This window comes from Hypoxylon fragiforme (genome assembly GCF_022984875.1).
Source record: "Hypoxylon fragiforme strain CBS 206.31 chromosome Unknown GGS25scaffold_9, whole genome shotgun sequence".
NCBI classification, from domain to species: Eukaryota; Fungi; Ascomycota; class Sordariomycetes; order Xylariales; family Hypoxylaceae; genus Hypoxylon; species Hypoxylon fragiforme.
In genome coordinates, this window is record NW_026054764.1 from 1,202,324 (window position 1) to 1,219,428 (window position 17,105).

Here is a 17,105-nt window from a genome sequence, read left to right on the forward strand (position 1 = left end):
GGACAGGCCCGATGACCGTCCCGATGAGGGGCTAGCCCTTCGACTTAGGAGCGAGAACGACATCCCACCTGCCATAGGACGAGCTCTTGTCCCACGAAACAACATATTTCCAAACATGAGGGTAAGACAGACGGAAAATGATATAGAATTCCAAGTAGTTATGCCTTGCCAAGTATCCAAGTCCTGATTAGTTCATGGAATCGGCCAAACATACTAGGTATTGTGTACCATTCGTCAATCACTGTCACCGTGTCTCGATTCGATGTGACACAACCCGGATAGGGAGGTATATAAGTGTGAAATGAGACATCCATTGGTTTTCTGATGTCGACCATGATGACCCCAACGGGGGGGGGGGGAGTAGATGCTTTTTTCATTTGCTAACGCCGAACGCACCGAGTTTCTAGGGGTATTGAGTAGGTTAGATATGTACCTAACTGACGTTACCTTTTCTCCACGTCCACCAACCCTCTTATGTATATCTCAGAGTGCCTAGCACTCTCTCCTCCCGGGGTTCACTCTCCGCATCAACTCTTATATTCCCCCCTACCTAGACCTAGGTGCCTACCCCCCCCCCCTAAACCAACCCAAAATACGCCGCAAACGGGTCATCCGTGCGATTCACCGCGTTCCACTCCATCACATTGCGCACCCTCTCGCTCTCGTTGCGCCCATACAGCGCCTCGACCCACGCGAGCGTCATGTCCGTGCCCGCGCTGACCCCCGCGCTCGTCCACACGTTCCCATCCACGACCCACCTTGCCTCGGGCACCCAGTTGACGGACTCGGCGCGGGGCACGCTGCGCACCCAGTTGAACGCGGCCTTGTTGGTCGTCGCGTTGCGCCCGCGGAGGACGTTGGCGCGCGCGAGGAGCGAGGCGCCGGTGCAGATGGACATCGTGTAGGCGAGGGGGGAGGGAGGCTGGCTACCAATGCCATGATAGCTGCTGTTGTTAACCCCGCCCCCCAAGATGCGCTTCTCCAGCCACGCCACGTGCGGCGCCGTGCGCTCCAGGTCCCGCGTCCCGTAGCCCCCGGGAACGAAAATGACGTCGAACTCCGGCGCGTCCGCGAACGAGTGCGTCGGCAGCACGAGCTGCGTGAAGAGCGGCGACGCCGCGGACGCGAACAGCGATCCCGCGGGCGCGCCGTCGACGATAGTGCGGTCGATGCTGATGGGGGAGAGGTCCGTCGACACGAGGGAGAGGGTCATGGGGTGCGTGAGGGAGAGAAGGTTTAGCACGTTGAGGGGCCCGAAGACGTCGATGGCGGTGAAGGCGGGGAAGAGCAGGTAGCCGATGCGGAGGGTTGCTGGGAGGGTAGGTTAGTATGTTGGAATGTACATAGGTAGGTAGGTAGGTAGGTAGGTAGGTGGCGGAGGCGATGAGGAGGAGGAGGGTGGCGTACTAGTAATATTGACCATTTTGGCGATCTGTTCGAGTATGTACTCGGTGTCCTGCGTTTGGTTTGGAGAGGCTGATCTAGGGTTTAGGATTGGAGGTGTATGCCTACCCAATGCCTAGGTATCTTTATATCTAGATACTTGGATATGAGGCAGGTACCTGCATATAGTTAGGAACTATCCCGTCACACAACTTATGTAGGTAGGTACACACCTGAGCAGGTGTGACTTGAATAACTTATATAGGTGCCTACCTATCTCCACAACATACTGTGCATACCTCGGCCGTGACAAACCTTTATGGCTTGTGCGCCAATAAGACATTGGACGACATTTACGAGATATTGTCTCACAGTATCAACAGGGTTTAATCGCTCTTTGTCACCTCTTTTTGTTTGACTACCTCGTAGGATCCTGCTCATTAGCGCTGCACTGGGGCAGTCATCCTTCGGACTCACATCTGATCATTTTTGGCCCCAGTCACGGCATTGAGAATCAAGGTAACACAGGTATCCATGAGGTTAGGTGGGTTCGAATTGATGAAAGAACGTACGCCATAGGCAGTACTGATTTTGCGTCTTTTATTTGAGCAAGATGTAATGAATATGATAGTTATTTTCACCGTTTGCAAAGTGGCGCCTCTAAATTTCTCATGAAAAAATTTCTTAAAAAGGCACTCATATCCAACCATGTATTATTCAAAAACGCTATCAAACGGTGCTTTATATGCCGCGCTCCCTCATATTTAAATTATACAGCAAACCCGCCAGAGGCCGCTTGTCTCGGTTCCCCAGCCGCCTCGAACGTCCCGTTCGGCAGTAACCGTAGGCCCTGGGCGGTGCTCTGCCCCGGGTACGTCCACGTGACGTTATGTCCCAGAGACTTCATGAACGCAACGGTGCTGTTGTCGTATGCGTACTCAAACGTGACTTGATTTGGGACGAGCTGGTCGTGCAGTCTTGGCGTGGTCAGAGCTTCGATCGCAGTCATGTTCTGGTCAAGTACGTGATGGAGATTCTGGATTGTTGAAGTGATAATTCTGCTGCCGCCGGCTGCCCCGACAACAAAATACAACTTCCCGTCCGGCGTCTCGACAATGGTCGGGGAGATTGAGGACAAGGGGCGCTTGCCCGGGCGCACGAAATTGGCCGGGCTTGGCACGTAGCCGAAGGCATTGCTCGAGCCCGGAATAGAGAAGTCGTTCATCTCGTCGTTCATGATAATACCAGTTTCGGGGTCGATGAGCTGGGATCCGAAAATCAAGTTGATCGTGGTGGTGAGGCTGATGGCCAACCCGGTGTGATCAGCACTGACGATATGACTTGTGCCCGGAGTCTCTAAACTCTCGAGACCTTTGGGGTCGTACCACGATACGTTCTGGTGGGAGAAGGAATCGGAGATCTTGGAGCGAACTTCGGCTGCAACCTCGTCGGAAAGCATTGACTGTTGGTATTCGTCAAGACCCTCAACGAATAATGGATCTCCAAGCTCGGTCCGCTGCCCATATGCGAATCTCATAGCCTCGTCGAGCCTGTGCGTGGTCAGGTTGATCGCAGCAGGATCACCAAACCCCTCATAGCCGTCGACGATCTTCAAAGCACTCAAAGCCACTACTCCACCCGATGGCGCACTGCAACTGGTAAGCTTATAGCCTCGGTACGTAATCTCTGCAGGCTGTCGGGTTGCCACGGTGTAGTTCTTTAAATCTTCTAGAGTCATTGTACCGTTATGCTTGGTTAGTGTCGCGATAGTCTTCTCGGCTATGGGGCCCGTGTAAAAGGCATCTGCGCCTTTTCTGGCGATAGTCTCCAAGGTTTTCGCATAACGTTTGCGCGTCATCGTGTCGCCGACCTTGACCAGCTTGCCGTTAGGGGCAAAGTCAATTGCCCACGCTGGGTCATTGGTGAGGAAATCTGCGTTTGGCGATGTTTTTCCTATGTTCGTGATCAAATCCTGAGTCACTTTGAACCCATCTCTGGCAACCTTGATAGCGGGGGCCATGACAGCAGCCCATGGAAGCTTTCCGTAGTTCTTGTGTAGGTGTTCTAATCCCCGAAGTTCTCCTGGGACACCACTATAAGGACTGTTTAGCCTCCCGATACTCAGATTCATGCCAAAAGTGCGCATCCTGATAGGGTGGGTTGAGTTACCTTGCCAAGCCGCCATATAAGCTGGCGTCGGTGTTGTTCTCGTACATTGCCTCAAAGGCAGCAGCTGGAGCCGTCTCACGGAAGTCGATAAACTCATATTTCCCACCGCAACCCCGGACAAGCATGAATCCGCCACCACCGATGCCACTGTGGTACATGCCAATGACTCCAACACAGAACACGGTACCGACGAGGGCATCAGCTGCGTTTCCGCCTGCTTGAAGCAGTTTTGTCCCAATCTTGGAACAAACCGCGCTTTCCGAGGCTACAGCACCCAACTTCGGTGCTTTTTCCACGGCTGCGGCGAATGCAGAGTGGGCTAAGAAGCCCAGCTGCAAGACAGCCGTAGCGATCCGTGTAAGAGACGGCATGACGCGATGAGGAGAGGGGGGAGGGGGGAGGAGGAGGGGGGCCGAAAGATGAACAAAGACCAGAAGGAGGAAGTTGAATTGTTTTGTAGGTGCGGCTCAGGCAATTTAAGTAATGCTACCTACATTGCAAGCGATACTACATCCATAGATACCTGCCATGATGTAGGTATCACGGATGGATTGCAGCCTACCTAGGGTACCTACATAAGTGCACTGTGCATGCATACCGAACATTGAAGGTGTAACCTAGAAATATTAGCTAAGGAATATGCCCAGGGTGTTTAAGTAGTTACTCCAAGAACTTGGAATAAACGCATCTTGCTTATCAAGGAAACCACGAAGACCAAATGTGGAAAATTAGCCAATGAGAGGTCGGATAGCATACCGAGGTAGTCACGCCATGCTGTTACATTATCAGATAAGCCAGATAGCCTGACTAAAAGTCTAAAACATCTCGCATTTCTTCACCTTCAATGTCGTATACCCTAGGGTAGGTACATAAAGTTTACCAGGGGCATACCTGCAAGTTCAAATGGCATCTGCGCTTGCCAACTTTGAAGGTGACATCGTCGTCTTCCTTCCTTTGTTTATACCATGACAGGCATTGACAGCTACCATGAGTCCATGACAGCATGCATTGTACCTGCGTTACTACTAGTACCTGGTACGTATTGTACTAGAAGAACTTGGCATGCCTTCTCTTGGTAACTACGAGATATTCTCGTTACAAGAAATCATTTATTGAATTTGTTATCTCCACCCAATGGGTATTCATTCAATGTTCAATGTTGTACGATGCTTAGTATATAATCTGATCATCCCCCTCTCTTTCTTGCCCCCCGACAGCCCCCGACCATGTGGTTTTCGGCCTAATCTGCAATTATCTAGCCTACCTAAATACCTAGGTGAAAGTGACGAATCTGACGATATCTAGATCCACATATACGCCTCCGAAGCGCATAAACTGATATGTTCACCGACCAGCCAACTGGTGTTAGTACATATTACCTACCTAGGGTATCTGAGTGCCTACTACATAGTACATTTAATCACTTGCAGTTACGGAGCCTGGAGGACGCTACCAGAGGTATTTTCCATACATGTAGGTAGGTAAATTGAGCTGACAGCTGTAACTCGGTAAAACGGCTGGCAGGATAATTTGTCACCTAAAAAGTAATCTGCGCATTACGTCAGCTGCTACCCGCTACACCCGGCAAGCAGCAATTTACGGACTGCCAGGCATTCCACATCTGGCGCAGTCAAGTGCTTCATCTTGGCTATCTTGGCACTAACTACCAGCTGCATGCAGCTTTCAAGGAGCCACCAACAGTTGTGGATAAGAGCTAGCAGCTGGCAGCTAATTTTATCTACGGACAATACTTCTTTCTACATAACTGCTAACTATTTATTATATCCAATTTATCAAATTGGATATCCGACATAGCTAACATCTATTTTCAGAGTTGGCACTTCTTTCACGTTATATAATCGTTATCCAATAAAATATACATGTCTGGGTCGCCATGGCTCCTTGCGAGCTTGTCGTCTTCTATTACCTCAACGCAAGTTCCGCCATGATGCCAAGGGCCAGAAAGAAGAAAAGGGGGAAAACAAAATACTAGGGAAAGTGTACTCCCTGAGTCCGGTGCATTCAAATATCCAGTGGTCTAAGAAAATCCAAAAAAGAGAAAGGGATGAAGTCCCCTTTTACTCTATCCCTGTCGTTACAGTCCCTCATTACCATTTACCAATACCATGGCCATCCTCATGGCTAACGCGGCTCGTATACTACCACCCGACCTTCCCGGGCTCCTGGGGGAAGTGCTGGGCGTTGACGATCTGGCCCATCATATCCGCGAGGTCCTGCTCAGTGAAGGGCTCCGCCGCTCTCTTGAAGCCGAGCTCCCACGGCAGACGTTCCTTTTCTACCAATGCACCCCTATTAGCTTCCTTCCAAAAACGCATGTATGGGGTAAGTAGGTAGACTTGTTCATTTATGCTTACCGAAAAGGAACTCCACGTAGCTCTTTGGGACCGTGCCGGTCTTCTTGTCGCCTAGCACCGAAATGTAGGCCGCCGTCTCGCCAATGCTGAACTCCGACCCCAGGTCCGAAAGCGAGTACTCCGGGTTGGTGAGGTTGGAGGTCATGAGGCGAGAGACGCGGGCGTTGGACGCCATCTGGACGGTGATGATGTCGCCCGTCCAGTACGACTTTGTCTGGTTGAATACCGCCTCGTTGAAAGTGTCGGCACGTCCAAAGTATGCATCTTGACGACTGCGAGTATCATGTTAGTCAGGCAAGTCCCTTAGTTACACGGTCCGACTGGAAATCAGTCCGGCAGTCTTTATGTAGACTTACCTCAAGCTAGCATCATGTTCTAGGATGTTGTGACGGCTGAGGTGGTCCAAGTCGAAGAACGTCGCATTGGGTATCGGGTTCGTAGTCGCCGCAAACTCGAACAAAGAGCTGGAGAGCACCGGGTCGAAGTTCAGGGCAGATTTCAGAGCATCCACGGTCTTGTTTACCGTGATTCCTTTTCCGTCGTGTGGGAGGTAGCCGTGGTTTGCCAAAGCATTCAGCATAGGACACGGGGCGCGGACTGTCTCAAGGATTAGCCACCTACATCATAAGCAATGCATGTCTAGGCATAACCTACCGTCATTTGGTCCTGCGGGAGCCCAGCCGGGTAAAGAAGCAGAGTTGACGGTTGTAGAGCCAAAGGCTACGGCGATGGATAGGTAGGTAAGCTGCATTTTGACCTCGTGGAACTCAGGGATTATTGTGTGTGTGTGTGTGTTTGGTATCACGACATGAAAACACTATAATCGGAACTCTGAGATCTTATATATATAGGTATACATCTACTTAGGTGGATTCATGCCGATATCACCGCTCGTATGTCAGCCCAATGGACCAGGTTAGAAATCAGATCGATCTGACTGGTTAAGCATAAAATTTGTCAAAAGCCTCTTCAACCAAGCTCAGTCAGGGCAGAGCCATGATGCCGCGTCATCGTGCCAGCAAGCCTGGTAGATGTCATGCGGCGTGGAAAACGGATCAAATTACACTGCAACGGGCTCTATTTTCCTCAGTCTCCTTTGTATAACCACTAACACGATCTCACGATCTTAGTACGGTGAACGGGTTTTCAGATACAAGGCGGTTCGGGGTGTGACGAGGATGTGGCGGAGCAGGCATCGCGAACTTTACCTATCCCAGTATTAAGCAAAAATGTCACCTACATACCTAACCTAGGGGGATACCTTCCGAGTGGTTTGAGATGCAGGTGTTTTCATATACATTTCTTGACCCTGCTGACGAATGGCAGATGAGCTATTAGAGATGGAAGGAATAATAGCAAGACCGAAAAGAACCTTACAGATACGCTTCTATTACGATACGTCTGTGCGGGAAAAGGGTCGAGGGTAGGGTAGCTGTGTGCTGTGCCATAACTACCCCAGAAACAAGCGGGTAACCCCGATCTTTCCGGAGGCCGAGTTCTTTACATAGCACAGAAAGAAGAAGCATTCCTTGCTAGTGCGGCTGAAGCGGGCGGAGGAATCGATCCAATCGTACAGCAGGTGTTGTAATCGTTTCGGCTCCGGGCTTAACTAAGTTGCTGCCTAGGGCTGCTGCGGTACCTGCTATGTAAGTAGGTAACTATTACTGTATGACAGTATTACGCCCTGCTAAGCCACCGCCGATCATAATCTCACTGACGTTCAGCTAAGCACTTGCCTGCAGTTGTATATATTATTCATCAGAGCTTGCTACCATACTTAATACTGTCAACGGATACGGGTGACCGGCAAGCCATATTAACCCGTTACCCCTTTAACACGAAATCCTAAAATAACAGACTTCAAAGTCAAAAACCAAGTGCCATGTATGCTATCACGCGTACCTTAAACAGATATGATGTAAGTATGTCTACCTGGGTAGGCTATTATAGAAGGAGAGCAGGCTATGATCTATATCGTCTAACCGAAATCATGTTTCCAATTCACCACACACCAAAGACTATTTTCCTTGTCGAATACTAGAACATATAAAGTTCTCGAAGCAGCGGGGCTCCTAACTCTTCGCAGCTTTGCTTAGCCTCCTGGCATAACCCGAGATATCAGCTAGGTTACCTAACTATCTCCGAACTCATCGGACATACCCCTCGGTTAGAGCTACGAAGTATATGATCAATTGGTGGGCAGCATTGAAGCAATCTCAATGGTACCTGATTTTGAGCACATCATGACATATAGCATAGAATGAGTCATTCTAAACAATCCAGCAACCTACCTCATGTTCTCTATCGGCTAGGTAGATACTATAATAATTCAAGCTCCTTATGTGATGAATCCTTCAAATTGGCCTTGATCTACGGCCACGCGCGGAGTCCGTCTCCGAAGCAGCAGAATCACAGTGCTTGAAGCGTGGGTTGAAACCTCGTATTGAAGTACTCAATGATACCCAAATATACAGGGACCTACCTGCCATTGGCATATTTTGCGACAACCTACCGCCATTTGCCATTTTCCAAGAAGGGAACGCGCGTCAAATAGTCGTTTTCATTGATTGGAGACAACTAACCTGGTGGTAGTTATGCAGTAGTTCGCCCGGACGTTGTCTCGGCAATAATGGAGATGTAGAACCGGGAGACCGTGCGGCTAGTTAATACAAGGAGTTTTCGGTAAGATTTATGATGCCGACGGGATAGTTGGAGGCTGGCTGATACAGGTCCACTGCTTGGCCCGTCTTTTTCCTCCGTTTGCCACGTTAGGGGCAGATACATAGGTAGGCAGGCTAGCAGGACACGCCGGAAACACGGCAGCAGCACGCTCTCAAGCCGCAGTTCCCGCCTATTCTGGCGATGGCTTTCCTATGAACTCGTCGACTTAAGGATATGGCGGTTTAAAAGATACAAATCTCATCTCACGGATTATTACAGCAGTCTATAAAATGCCTAGCATGCCCAACTCGTACTGTAGGACTCGTTTCAGCCGTGCTAGGTTGGTAGGTTCACGGGTCATCTCATCGTCTCTACCCAGGTAGTGATTTGGTATATATCTACTACTCAACCACAAGTCCTTTAACCACAACCTTGGAAGTTAATATCAACCTGGCTGGCGGCTGCGTTGCATTGCAGATACGGCATATTGCAATCCCCCTTAGATACGAAAGTCAGGTAGGGCAGAAAAGGGGGTTGGCAGAGGAAGCAGAGGAAGGTCGCAAACAAACATCGAATAGGAGTTCGGAATAATTGATCCTAGTATCTCATGAATCTCTACTCCTCGTCCCGGTGTAAGTTATGGTGTCGTTAGGAGTGGCAGTCGTATCAAGGGGGGCTCGCGAGGAAAAAGGAAAGGTCCCTGTACATATAGAGCACAGTCCTTGCGTATAGGTCCAAATTGACCATATGATAGACGTTAGGAATAGTTTGTTTATAGCTTGAAACTTTGAACCAAGTAGGTATCCTAAAGGCAGTGATGTCTAGGTAGTGAAAGTGTCAGGTGCCGCACGAAGAGCTAGCCTCAGCCTCTTCCTAGCTGCAGAGGGGAGCATACGACGCATGTATACCTATATAAGGGGGCGATATACTCCTCTTCTCTTGGTTCCATCACGAGGCAGAATCTAGAAGACACAGAACAACTCCGTTATTGCGTGGGGATCTTCAATATCTCCCCATGGGGCTATGGAGGCTACAAATACACGTAGCTGTCCTTGTTCTAGCTAGCTCCCCATGTAGTCTACTCTGCCTTCGCTAGCGCGGGGGGGAGACCTTTAGTTAGCAGGCCCAGAATAGAAGATCGACGTCAATGCACCTGTCATGTTTAATATGTCCACTAGCTTCTATCTAGCCCCTGAGTCGCTGCTGTACACTCAACGTCACTAGTGCCAGACCTCTAATCGCAGGACAGACCCTGACGGCAAGTCCCGTGATGGTTGTTATATATACAGTGGATGCCAGGAAGTAGTAGTGTGATAGCAGTGACATGTTGACGCTTGCCTTTCTAACCTCGTACGAGGGTGTGAAGCACCTCATATATAGGAGTTATTTAAGGCATAACTATACCTAGGTAGACTTTGATAACGAGCTGCTTGCGACGGGTTAACTCGATTGAAAGGTCCGAGACATAACCTAGAGTGTTCTTTCTCCCCTTTCCCCTATTGAGACATGTCAAAGGGAATAGGAGCCAGTGTTGAATAGGTTAGGTCCCTAGTAATTGAGCGATATCTGGTAATATGTATCAGGCAATTGATGGCTGGCGCAAGGTTACTTTTAGAGCCGATGTTGGATCTCCAGGGCTTATTCGTAGACTTCCGAAATACCTACCTAACTACACAGCCAACACGCCCCAAAAAATAGCAGCAGCTCAGCTCTTATGGTATATCTGCCCTTCGATCACGTGAATTGTCATTGGATAAAAAGCATTTATATTGATCCGAAGTGTGGAAATACATCGAACTTCAATTGCTCAACCCACGAGAGCTACGATTCTTAGTTACCCCTGAATTGTCAACCTCGAAAACACGCGAATGCTGAAGCTTGAGCTATGCCTCTCATCTATCAGCTTATAATATTAAACATTGTCAAGATAGATACCTAGATATACTCGAAAATATGGTGTAATTGAATACATCTTCTCTAAATTTACACGTGTATATTTTGATCATAGATGTCAGTATCCCAAGACCCACGCCTAGCAAACTAGAATGCTTCATACTGAGTGCATACCTCCTTATCTTGATAATTGACGATTATCCGTAGAAGTAGTAAGATTACGACAAAAGGGGTACGAAATATATCATAAACTCATAATGAATCACGAGTTAGTAAGTGTTTGGCTCCAAGTATAATGACTTGGACAATCAGGCATCGTAGTATTAGTCCAACATAATTCAGGGGGTTCATAATGAACGTTATATCGTACGTGAACTTGTACACACAACTGGATGTCCTAGTCACAAATTCTACAAAACCGAGTACTTAGGGATACTAGCGATAGGTTACAAAATAGCAATGTTGATAGCATAGGTAGATATTTAGGAAAACAGAACATCAGTAACTGTATACTTGCCTTCCCTCTCACCCACACAAGTAGATAGGTAGGTACCTAGGTATATTTTCCTGTACAAACACCCTAAACCTTTCCAGTGACTGTAGCATCTGACGATATACCTCAAGTCACCTACCTCTCGCGCTCCTCATCATCCAACAAACAATTTCCAATGGCGAGGATGGACTTCCATTTAAAAACACTCTTACAGCCTGCAGCTCAACCCATCATGCTACTGCAACAACGTAATTCGCAGACAGGTCATCTTTCCAGAAAGGACCCAGAAAGACATCATACCAAGCTAAGGTTCGAGCTCTCCAAATCGACCTTCATCTCGTCCTTCTTCGAGTACCTACCCACCTCCCTACCTGCCACACACCAACGCAGCACTAGAACCAGCGGCAAAAGATAAAATAAAAAATGCCCAACCCCTCCCACTCCGGCGGCGGCGGCGGCCAGAACTTGCCCCCCTTCGACGTGAACCGCTACACGGGCACGTCCGCGCGCGCCAACAACGGCCAGAAGCTGCAGCCGATGTGCGCTAATAACCCTCCCGGCAAGGGCCCCAAGCTGAAGACCCTGGAGCCGCCGCCGATGGAGCTGCGGACTGTTAAGATCTATGCGCTGCCCAAGTGAGCTCGCCGATACCGATACGCGAGGGGGGGATAGACTTTCGGACGGATCCATTTCTTAAGTCTTCTTTTCTTTCACATTTCGGAGGTGCCACGGGTGAACTCTTCGGCGCAGGTGTGAAAGGGGGGAAATGTGTTCGACTAAAAAGCCACATCATGGCCACCTTGGCAACCGAGCACCCCTGGGTCAGGGGCAACCAGGGCCAGGAACTTGCGGATGATACCCCCAGGACTATCTGGCCATGATCTAGTCCCTCGACAAGTTTCTTTTTCTTTGTTTTCATTCCCGGCGTCCTACATTATCAGCATTATGAGGCGGAAGGGGTCTGGCTATGGAGTTATGGGAGGTATCAAGCAATGAGAATAAAATCCGTCGTCAACCCGAGTGTACTGTGAAATGTGAGATCTCCGAGGAAGAACCTAGATACAAATGATTCGTTACCATGAGATCGTATGAAGGCCTGGCCACCGGTGAGACCTAGGATGTTGGCATTGAACCAGATACCGATTGCATCGAATATATTGTACACCGAATACTTTCGAAGTACGGTAGAGATGTCGTCTCCCGCACTGCTTATCTCTCAAATCCCAACCCACTTACCACGATTGGCCATAAAGTACGAGATGCGTCCCAACTGCCAAACAAGTCAATAAATTATATCGTGACAATTGAACCATACCTTACGGCTGAATAATCGATACCTATAAACAAAGCACATCGACTCCGTTTATGGTTTCATTCCCACTGTACCATGGCACCCTCCTCAACCCATTCTGGCCATTCACGTGGCGACGATTGACTTCTGCAGCGGAACCCCCTTCATGCAGGTAAAAAAAAACCTTGAGGTGGGTAGAGGAGGAGATGGAGTCCGGCTGGCCTCCGATGTGTGTGCAAAGACGAAAGATAAAAAAAAAAAAAAACACATTGCTCAACTCCACCAGGGATGTGAGTGGCGATCGCGGAAGCAAATACATAAGATAAAAGTAATAGGAAAACAATAATAAGTACCGCAAACCCTCCGCCTTCGCAAGTAATTAAACCATAATAAATCAGACGAAAGAGTAGAACGCAACGGGCCATATCCGTAAAAAGGTTTCCCATCGTTCGCCATGGCACACAATCCAGCGGGCCCAGTATCACATGCCGAAACTTATAACCAAGCCGGCACGCAAACATCGCATTTTGGTCTCGAAACTAATGCCATTCCATCTGGCCTCGCATCGTCAAATCCTCGAGATGGGTTTCCCCTGGATCGTGGGGCGCTTGCTGACGCTCTTAATCACAATCACGACCACGACAAGGTCCAAACGCAGACGCAGGATATAACGGACTACCATGAAGACCAAGACGATGAGGAACCTCTACCAGACCCCATGCTCGAGGCCGCCGCAATGAGGGTCCGGCATCCTGACAGCATTATCCTATCACCCGGGCTCCCACCGGACGAGGAATCCGGGGGCGGCGACGGTCCATTCCTACTCCCCGCGAAGCAGGGCGTGCCGCCCGAGCTGCCCAACCTAGCAGCCGAAGTCATCTTCGTGCTTATATGCACCGCCGGCCAAGTCATCTCCGCGCTGACCTACGGCCACGTGATCGTGGGCCAAACAGCCCTCCGCACCGCCCTCGGCATTCCCGCAACCCAAGTCCCGTGGCTCCTCGGCTCCGCGCTACTCGCCAGCGGGCTCTCCGTCATCGTCGCGGGCTCGCTCGCGGACCTCGCCCCGCCGAAACCTCTCATGGTGTGGGCGTTTGCGTGGAGCGCAGCGTGGCACGGCGTAGCGGCGGGGGCCATCTCGCCGCGTCTCAAGGTACTATTCTTCATGGCGCGCGCGATGCAGGGGCTGTCGCTCGGCGTGCTCGTGTCGGCATCGATGAGCATCCTGGGGCGCGTGTACAAGCCGGGCGTGCGCAAGACGCGCGTGTTCTCGCTGATGGCGGCGGGCGCGCCCATCGGGTTTTGGATCGGGTGCGTGCACGGCGGGGCGCTGAGCGGGCAGCTCCCGTGGCTATTTGGCAGCACGGCGATCTTCCTGGCTCTGGTCGCGCTGGGCGCGCAGCTGACCTTGCCGGATCTGAGTCCCGCAAAAGACAGCAGCGATGCCGATGTGCCCTCGCTGCGGCACTTTGACTATATCGGCGCCACGCTCTCGTGCGGCGGTTGCGGCCTCTTGCTTTTTGGCCTGACGCAGGGAGCTTCGTCCCAGTGGAGCCCGTACACATACACGCTTATTGTTGTGGGCATGCTGATGTTCGTTGCCTTCGCGTTCGCCGAACGCCAGATCGCGCGACCCTTGATCCCGAACGGTCTCTGGAGCACGCCGGGATTCACTGCTCTGCTGGTAGCGTATTTCCTCGGCTTCGGGGCCTATTGTAAGTTGATTATCACACTACGGTAGTTCATTGTGTCACATTGATATCAGGCAGGCGATGAAGTGCTAACGAAGAGCCCCTTTATCTAGCCGGTGCTTGGCAGTTTTATGCCGTCCAGTTCTGGGAGCGGTACCAGGGCGCTAGTCCGCTCACTATTTCCCTGTATATCCTTCCCAACGCCATCGTCGGTGTGTTGGCAGCTTGGATTGTATCCAAGACGCTGCATGTGTTCCCGGGGCATTGGATCTTCACAGCGAGTATGGTTGCTTTCGGTATGGGGCCGGCTTTCTTCCTTCCCCAGACCCCGACCACATCGTACTGGGCGTTATCTATGCCGGGTGTGGCTTTGGCAACATTTGGCCCAGATATGAGCTTTGCCGCAGCGGCCATTTTTATCACATCGAGCGTTCCACGATCATATCAGGGTTCTGCGGGGGCTTTGTTAGTCACGGTACAAAACCTCACTTCGGCCATTATGACATCGGTCTCGGATTCAATCGGTGTCAAAGTGGAGCAGCTTCCGACTGGTGAAATTGGATTGAAGGGATTGAGGTCCATTTGGTGGTTCGGTCTGGCGTCCGCATTGACAGGGGCACTTGTCACTGCGACTATGGTCCGGATACCCAAGGCTGAGGAGAAGGAACATGTGCGGTGAAGAGTTAAGCAAACATCATAGTGATAACTATTTACTAGGTAGGCACATAATGGGTAGAGCTAACGATTTTCAAGGGGGGTTAATGCCTAGCTAGATAGGAATGCGTTGTCTCCTGATCACTTCAATCGTGAGGTAGAAATGGATTGGATTTCCTTGGGTATACGATGATTCTTAGATGCAAAGGATCAAGGGCGATGGATGGTGACGATATGACTCTGTTTCTCTTGGCACTATTGTCCCGATCCTCCAAGTCTTGATTTGGGGATATCGAATGATCCTATTAACATGGAGCTCACTATGTAACACTCTAACGGCCTGGACTGTGGATGCCCTGTCGGTAGCTCACTGTTAGGGCATGCATAAGGCTCTTAACTGAGGATGGTTGACGGTTTCCGTATTTGCCAAGACTCGTAGGCATATAATTGGCAGGGTTCCATACCTGATGTTGCATTAGAGTGACTCTTCGATTCGTCTACGCCGTATTGGGAAGGTCAAAACACTCTCATGATTGGTTAGGAGCATCGAGGATTTTATAGTTGTTCAGGTTTAGGGCGGTCCAATCCAATGGAAGTGCAGTAGATCCTCAAATCTCAGCCTTGTACACTGCCAAACACTGCCAAATAGTGGCAAACACTGCCTATCCAGTGGGTTGCCGACGATCTCGATGTCATAGTCTGCAAGGGTGATTAGCATGAAGAATATATATCTGGATCAGGTCTCTTCTTTACAAGGACTCGTCTAACCTCATATTATCCTACAGAACCACAACAATCTCAAAATTCAACATCCAATTCGAAGAACATCACGAATAGCGATACCTTAATCAAAGAATACCTGACCCACAATAAAAATGCAACACTACGAGAGCATTTGGCGTAAGCGGTATCTATTGCCCTGCTGGATCTTCCAAATACTGGGTTCCATTGTCTTCGTTGTGATAGCGTCTCTCCTTCTGGTCGCGGCGGAATACGTGAGGGAACATCAACGCTCTGACTCGGCCGGCTTCCAGTATTCCTACTGGGGGTACAACTCTTCCGAACTGATCGATTACGCGCGAATCACGGGGGCCGTGGTACTGGCACTCAGCGTCGGCACTATTCTTTTCGACATTATCGAGATCATCTTGTATGCCCGACGCAGGCTGAATCCTATCGTGTTGCTCTCGTTCGCATGCATCACAACACTGGTCTGGGGCGCTTATTTCGTCATTGCTCTCATGGGCGCGGCTGCGGGCTCTCCAAGTATACTGGATATATTAATAAGTCTGGTCCTTATGGCGACGAGTATGGCACAGCTTATCATCGGCGCGGTTTTCACGCATCGGGTGCGTAAGGGCTTGTTTCTAAAGCGGAAAAGTTATAATAAGAATGCGAGTGTTGAGAGCGAATATGTTAGGTAAACGCTTTGATGTATGAATTATGATTAGACGCCCGTTTATTTTTATTTTTTATGAGGGGTTACAGGGCTTGATGCATCTCGGGATGGAATACGGATATCCATGGATATAATAGAGGTACTTGCCTATATTTTGTCCGGCAATGATTTTGGTACTGGACCTATTTGAACGAGTACGAAGTACGATGTGTGGTGGTATTTATGTATGTATAGAAGGTAGTTACATACCTTTTCAAGTACAATCCCAACATTAAATGCACAAATGTATGTGTAAATCCTGGTTATGGGTGTTGGTGTATACACCTCGGCGCCATAAATGACTCCAGACTGTGACGTGTCGGTCAGCCAGCCACATGGTGATCTGTCTGGATATTGCGGTATGATGATTGTTACCCTTGGTAGGGACCGACTAGTCCACGGACCGAGTTATACAATTGTCTCAGATGCCAAGACTCTAGACTTGACTTGTTTCAACGTCTCCGCTGCGGCTGAAGAACGTTGAAGCTTGAAAGTACTACATAGTAAATAGTCCCATGTAGTATCATCCGATTGCACACAATGCCACACATCCCCAACTTGATTCAGGCAGCGCTAATTGCTACTATGCGTGTAACAACGTTGAACGTTGAACCAATAAGTTGTGTGTGGGCGGCCTCTTGGAATTGTCCTGCAATGGTTTGAATTGATAAGAGCCAATCATTCTCGAGCACGCTCATAATACAGTAAGTAGATAGGTACCTACATTTTTTGATGCAGTTATGTACTGCCACTTCCAAGTTATCCTACATGATGTATGTAAATATCAGATAATCGGTTAATTCGTGCCGGTTAGGTGTAGTAAAAAACGACTAATACTAGGCAGGTATCCACTAGCTAGGCATGTACCAACTCTAAGTAGTACTAGCGTCGCACTAGATCGATGGCTGTGCGACGCGCCCAACATCTGGAAGCAACAGAGCATTTTGCGGAGTATGTACGCCGTAGTACAGTGTACTACTAGTAGTACATAGCCTAGCAAACGAAAATAATTCAAAAAAAGAATTCCGGGAAATCCGCGAACTTTATCGGTCAAAGA

General features: G+C 49.5%; 6 protein-coding genes across 6 annotated transcripts; 3 read left to right on the forward strand and 3 right to left on the reverse strand.

The window, feature by feature from the left end:
* Positions 1–347: 347 nt before the first annotated feature.
* Positions 348–1,792, reverse strand: GGS25DRAFT_448515 (class I glutamine amidotransferase-like protein). The gene is made up of 3 exons (XM_049258803.1): positions 1,617–1,792; positions 1,408–1,562; positions 348–1,311 (listed from the first exon to the last, which is right to left on the reverse strand). Exons 2-3 carry the CDS (start codon positions 1,421–1,423, stop codon positions 578–580), a joined length of 750 nt encoding a protein of 249 aa, XP_049113014.1. The 5' UTR covers positions 1,424–1,562; positions 1,617–1,792; the 3' UTR covers positions 348–577.
* Positions 1,793–2,152: 360 nt separating this feature from the next.
* GGS25DRAFT_525394 (gamma-glutamyltranspeptidase) lies at positions 2,153–3,923 on the reverse strand (the record flags this gene model as incomplete). Its single annotated transcript, XM_049264769.1, has 2 exons — positions 2,153–3,476; positions 3,553–3,923. 2 exons carry the CDS (start codon positions 3,921–3,923, stop codon positions 2,153–2,155), a joined length of 1,695 nt encoding a protein of 564 aa, XP_049113015.1.
* Positions 3,924–5,284: 1,361 nt separating this feature from the next.
* Positions 5,285–6,891, reverse strand: GGS25DRAFT_448578 (Cloroperoxidase). The gene is made up of 4 exons (XM_049258804.1): positions 6,582–6,891; positions 6,284–6,524; positions 5,928–6,199; positions 5,285–5,848 (listed from the first exon to the last, which is right to left on the reverse strand). The coding sequence occupies exons 1-4, from the start codon at positions 6,676–6,678 to the stop codon at positions 5,712–5,714; spliced, it is 747 nt and encodes a 248-aa protein (XP_049113016.1). The 5' UTR covers positions 6,679–6,891; the 3' UTR covers positions 5,285–5,711.
* A 4,506-nt stretch (positions 6,892–11,397) lies between these two features.
* GGS25DRAFT_525396 (uncharacterized protein) lies at positions 11,398–11,855 on the forward strand (the record flags this gene model as incomplete). Its single annotated transcript, XM_049264770.1, has 2 exons — positions 11,398–11,609; positions 11,759–11,855. The coding sequence occupies 2 exons, from the start codon at positions 11,398–11,400 to the stop codon at positions 11,853–11,855; spliced, it is 309 nt and encodes a 102-aa protein (XP_049113017.1).
* Positions 11,856–12,719: 864 nt separating this feature from the next.
* Positions 12,720–15,060, forward strand: GGS25DRAFT_534606 (MFS general substrate transporter; the record flags this gene model as incomplete). Its single annotated transcript, XM_049265793.1, has 2 exons — positions 12,720–13,980; positions 14,070–15,060. The coding sequence occupies 2 exons, from the start codon at positions 12,720–12,722 to the stop codon at positions 14,633–14,635; spliced, it is 1,827 nt and encodes a 608-aa protein (XP_049113018.1). The 3' UTR covers positions 14,636–15,060.
* A 318-nt stretch (positions 15,061–15,378) lies between these two features.
* On the forward strand, positions 15,379–16,899 carry GGS25DRAFT_507018 (uncharacterized protein). Its single transcript, XM_049262360.1, has 3 exons — positions 15,379–15,977; positions 16,259–16,697; positions 16,773–16,899. Exons 1-2 carry the CDS (start codon positions 15,486–15,488, stop codon positions 16,361–16,363), a joined length of 597 nt encoding a protein of 198 aa, XP_049113019.1. The 5' UTR covers positions 15,379–15,485; the 3' UTR covers positions 16,364–16,697; positions 16,773–16,899.
* Positions 16,900–17,105: the final 206 nt, after the last annotated feature.

What these genes read in the sequence shown, in the direction of transcription:
- GGS25DRAFT_507018 (XM_049262360.1), top strand. Translation starts at nt 15,486, where the DNA reads ATGCAACACTACGAGAGCATTTGGCGTAAGCGGTATCTATTGCCCTGC. An exon ending in GGGTGCGTAAGGGCTTGTTT is followed by an intron (nt 15,978 to 16,258) that starts CTAAAGCGGAAA and finishes GTAGTTACATAC; the next exon opens with CTTTTCAAGTACAATCCCAA.
- GGS25DRAFT_448578 (XM_049258804.1), bottom strand. Translation starts at nt 6,678, where the DNA reads ATGCAGCTTACCTACCTATCCATCGCCGTAGCCTTTGGCTCTACAACC. An exon ending in GAACATGATGCTAGCTTGAG is followed by an intron (nt 6,200 to 6,283) that starts GTAAGTCTACAT and finishes TGATACTCGCAG; the next exon opens with TCGTCAAGATGCATACTTTG. An exon ending in CTACGTGGAGTTCCTTTTCG is followed by an intron (nt 5,849 to 5,927) that starts GTAAGCATAAAT and finishes GTGCATTGGTAG; the next exon opens with AAAAGGAACGTCTGCCGTGG.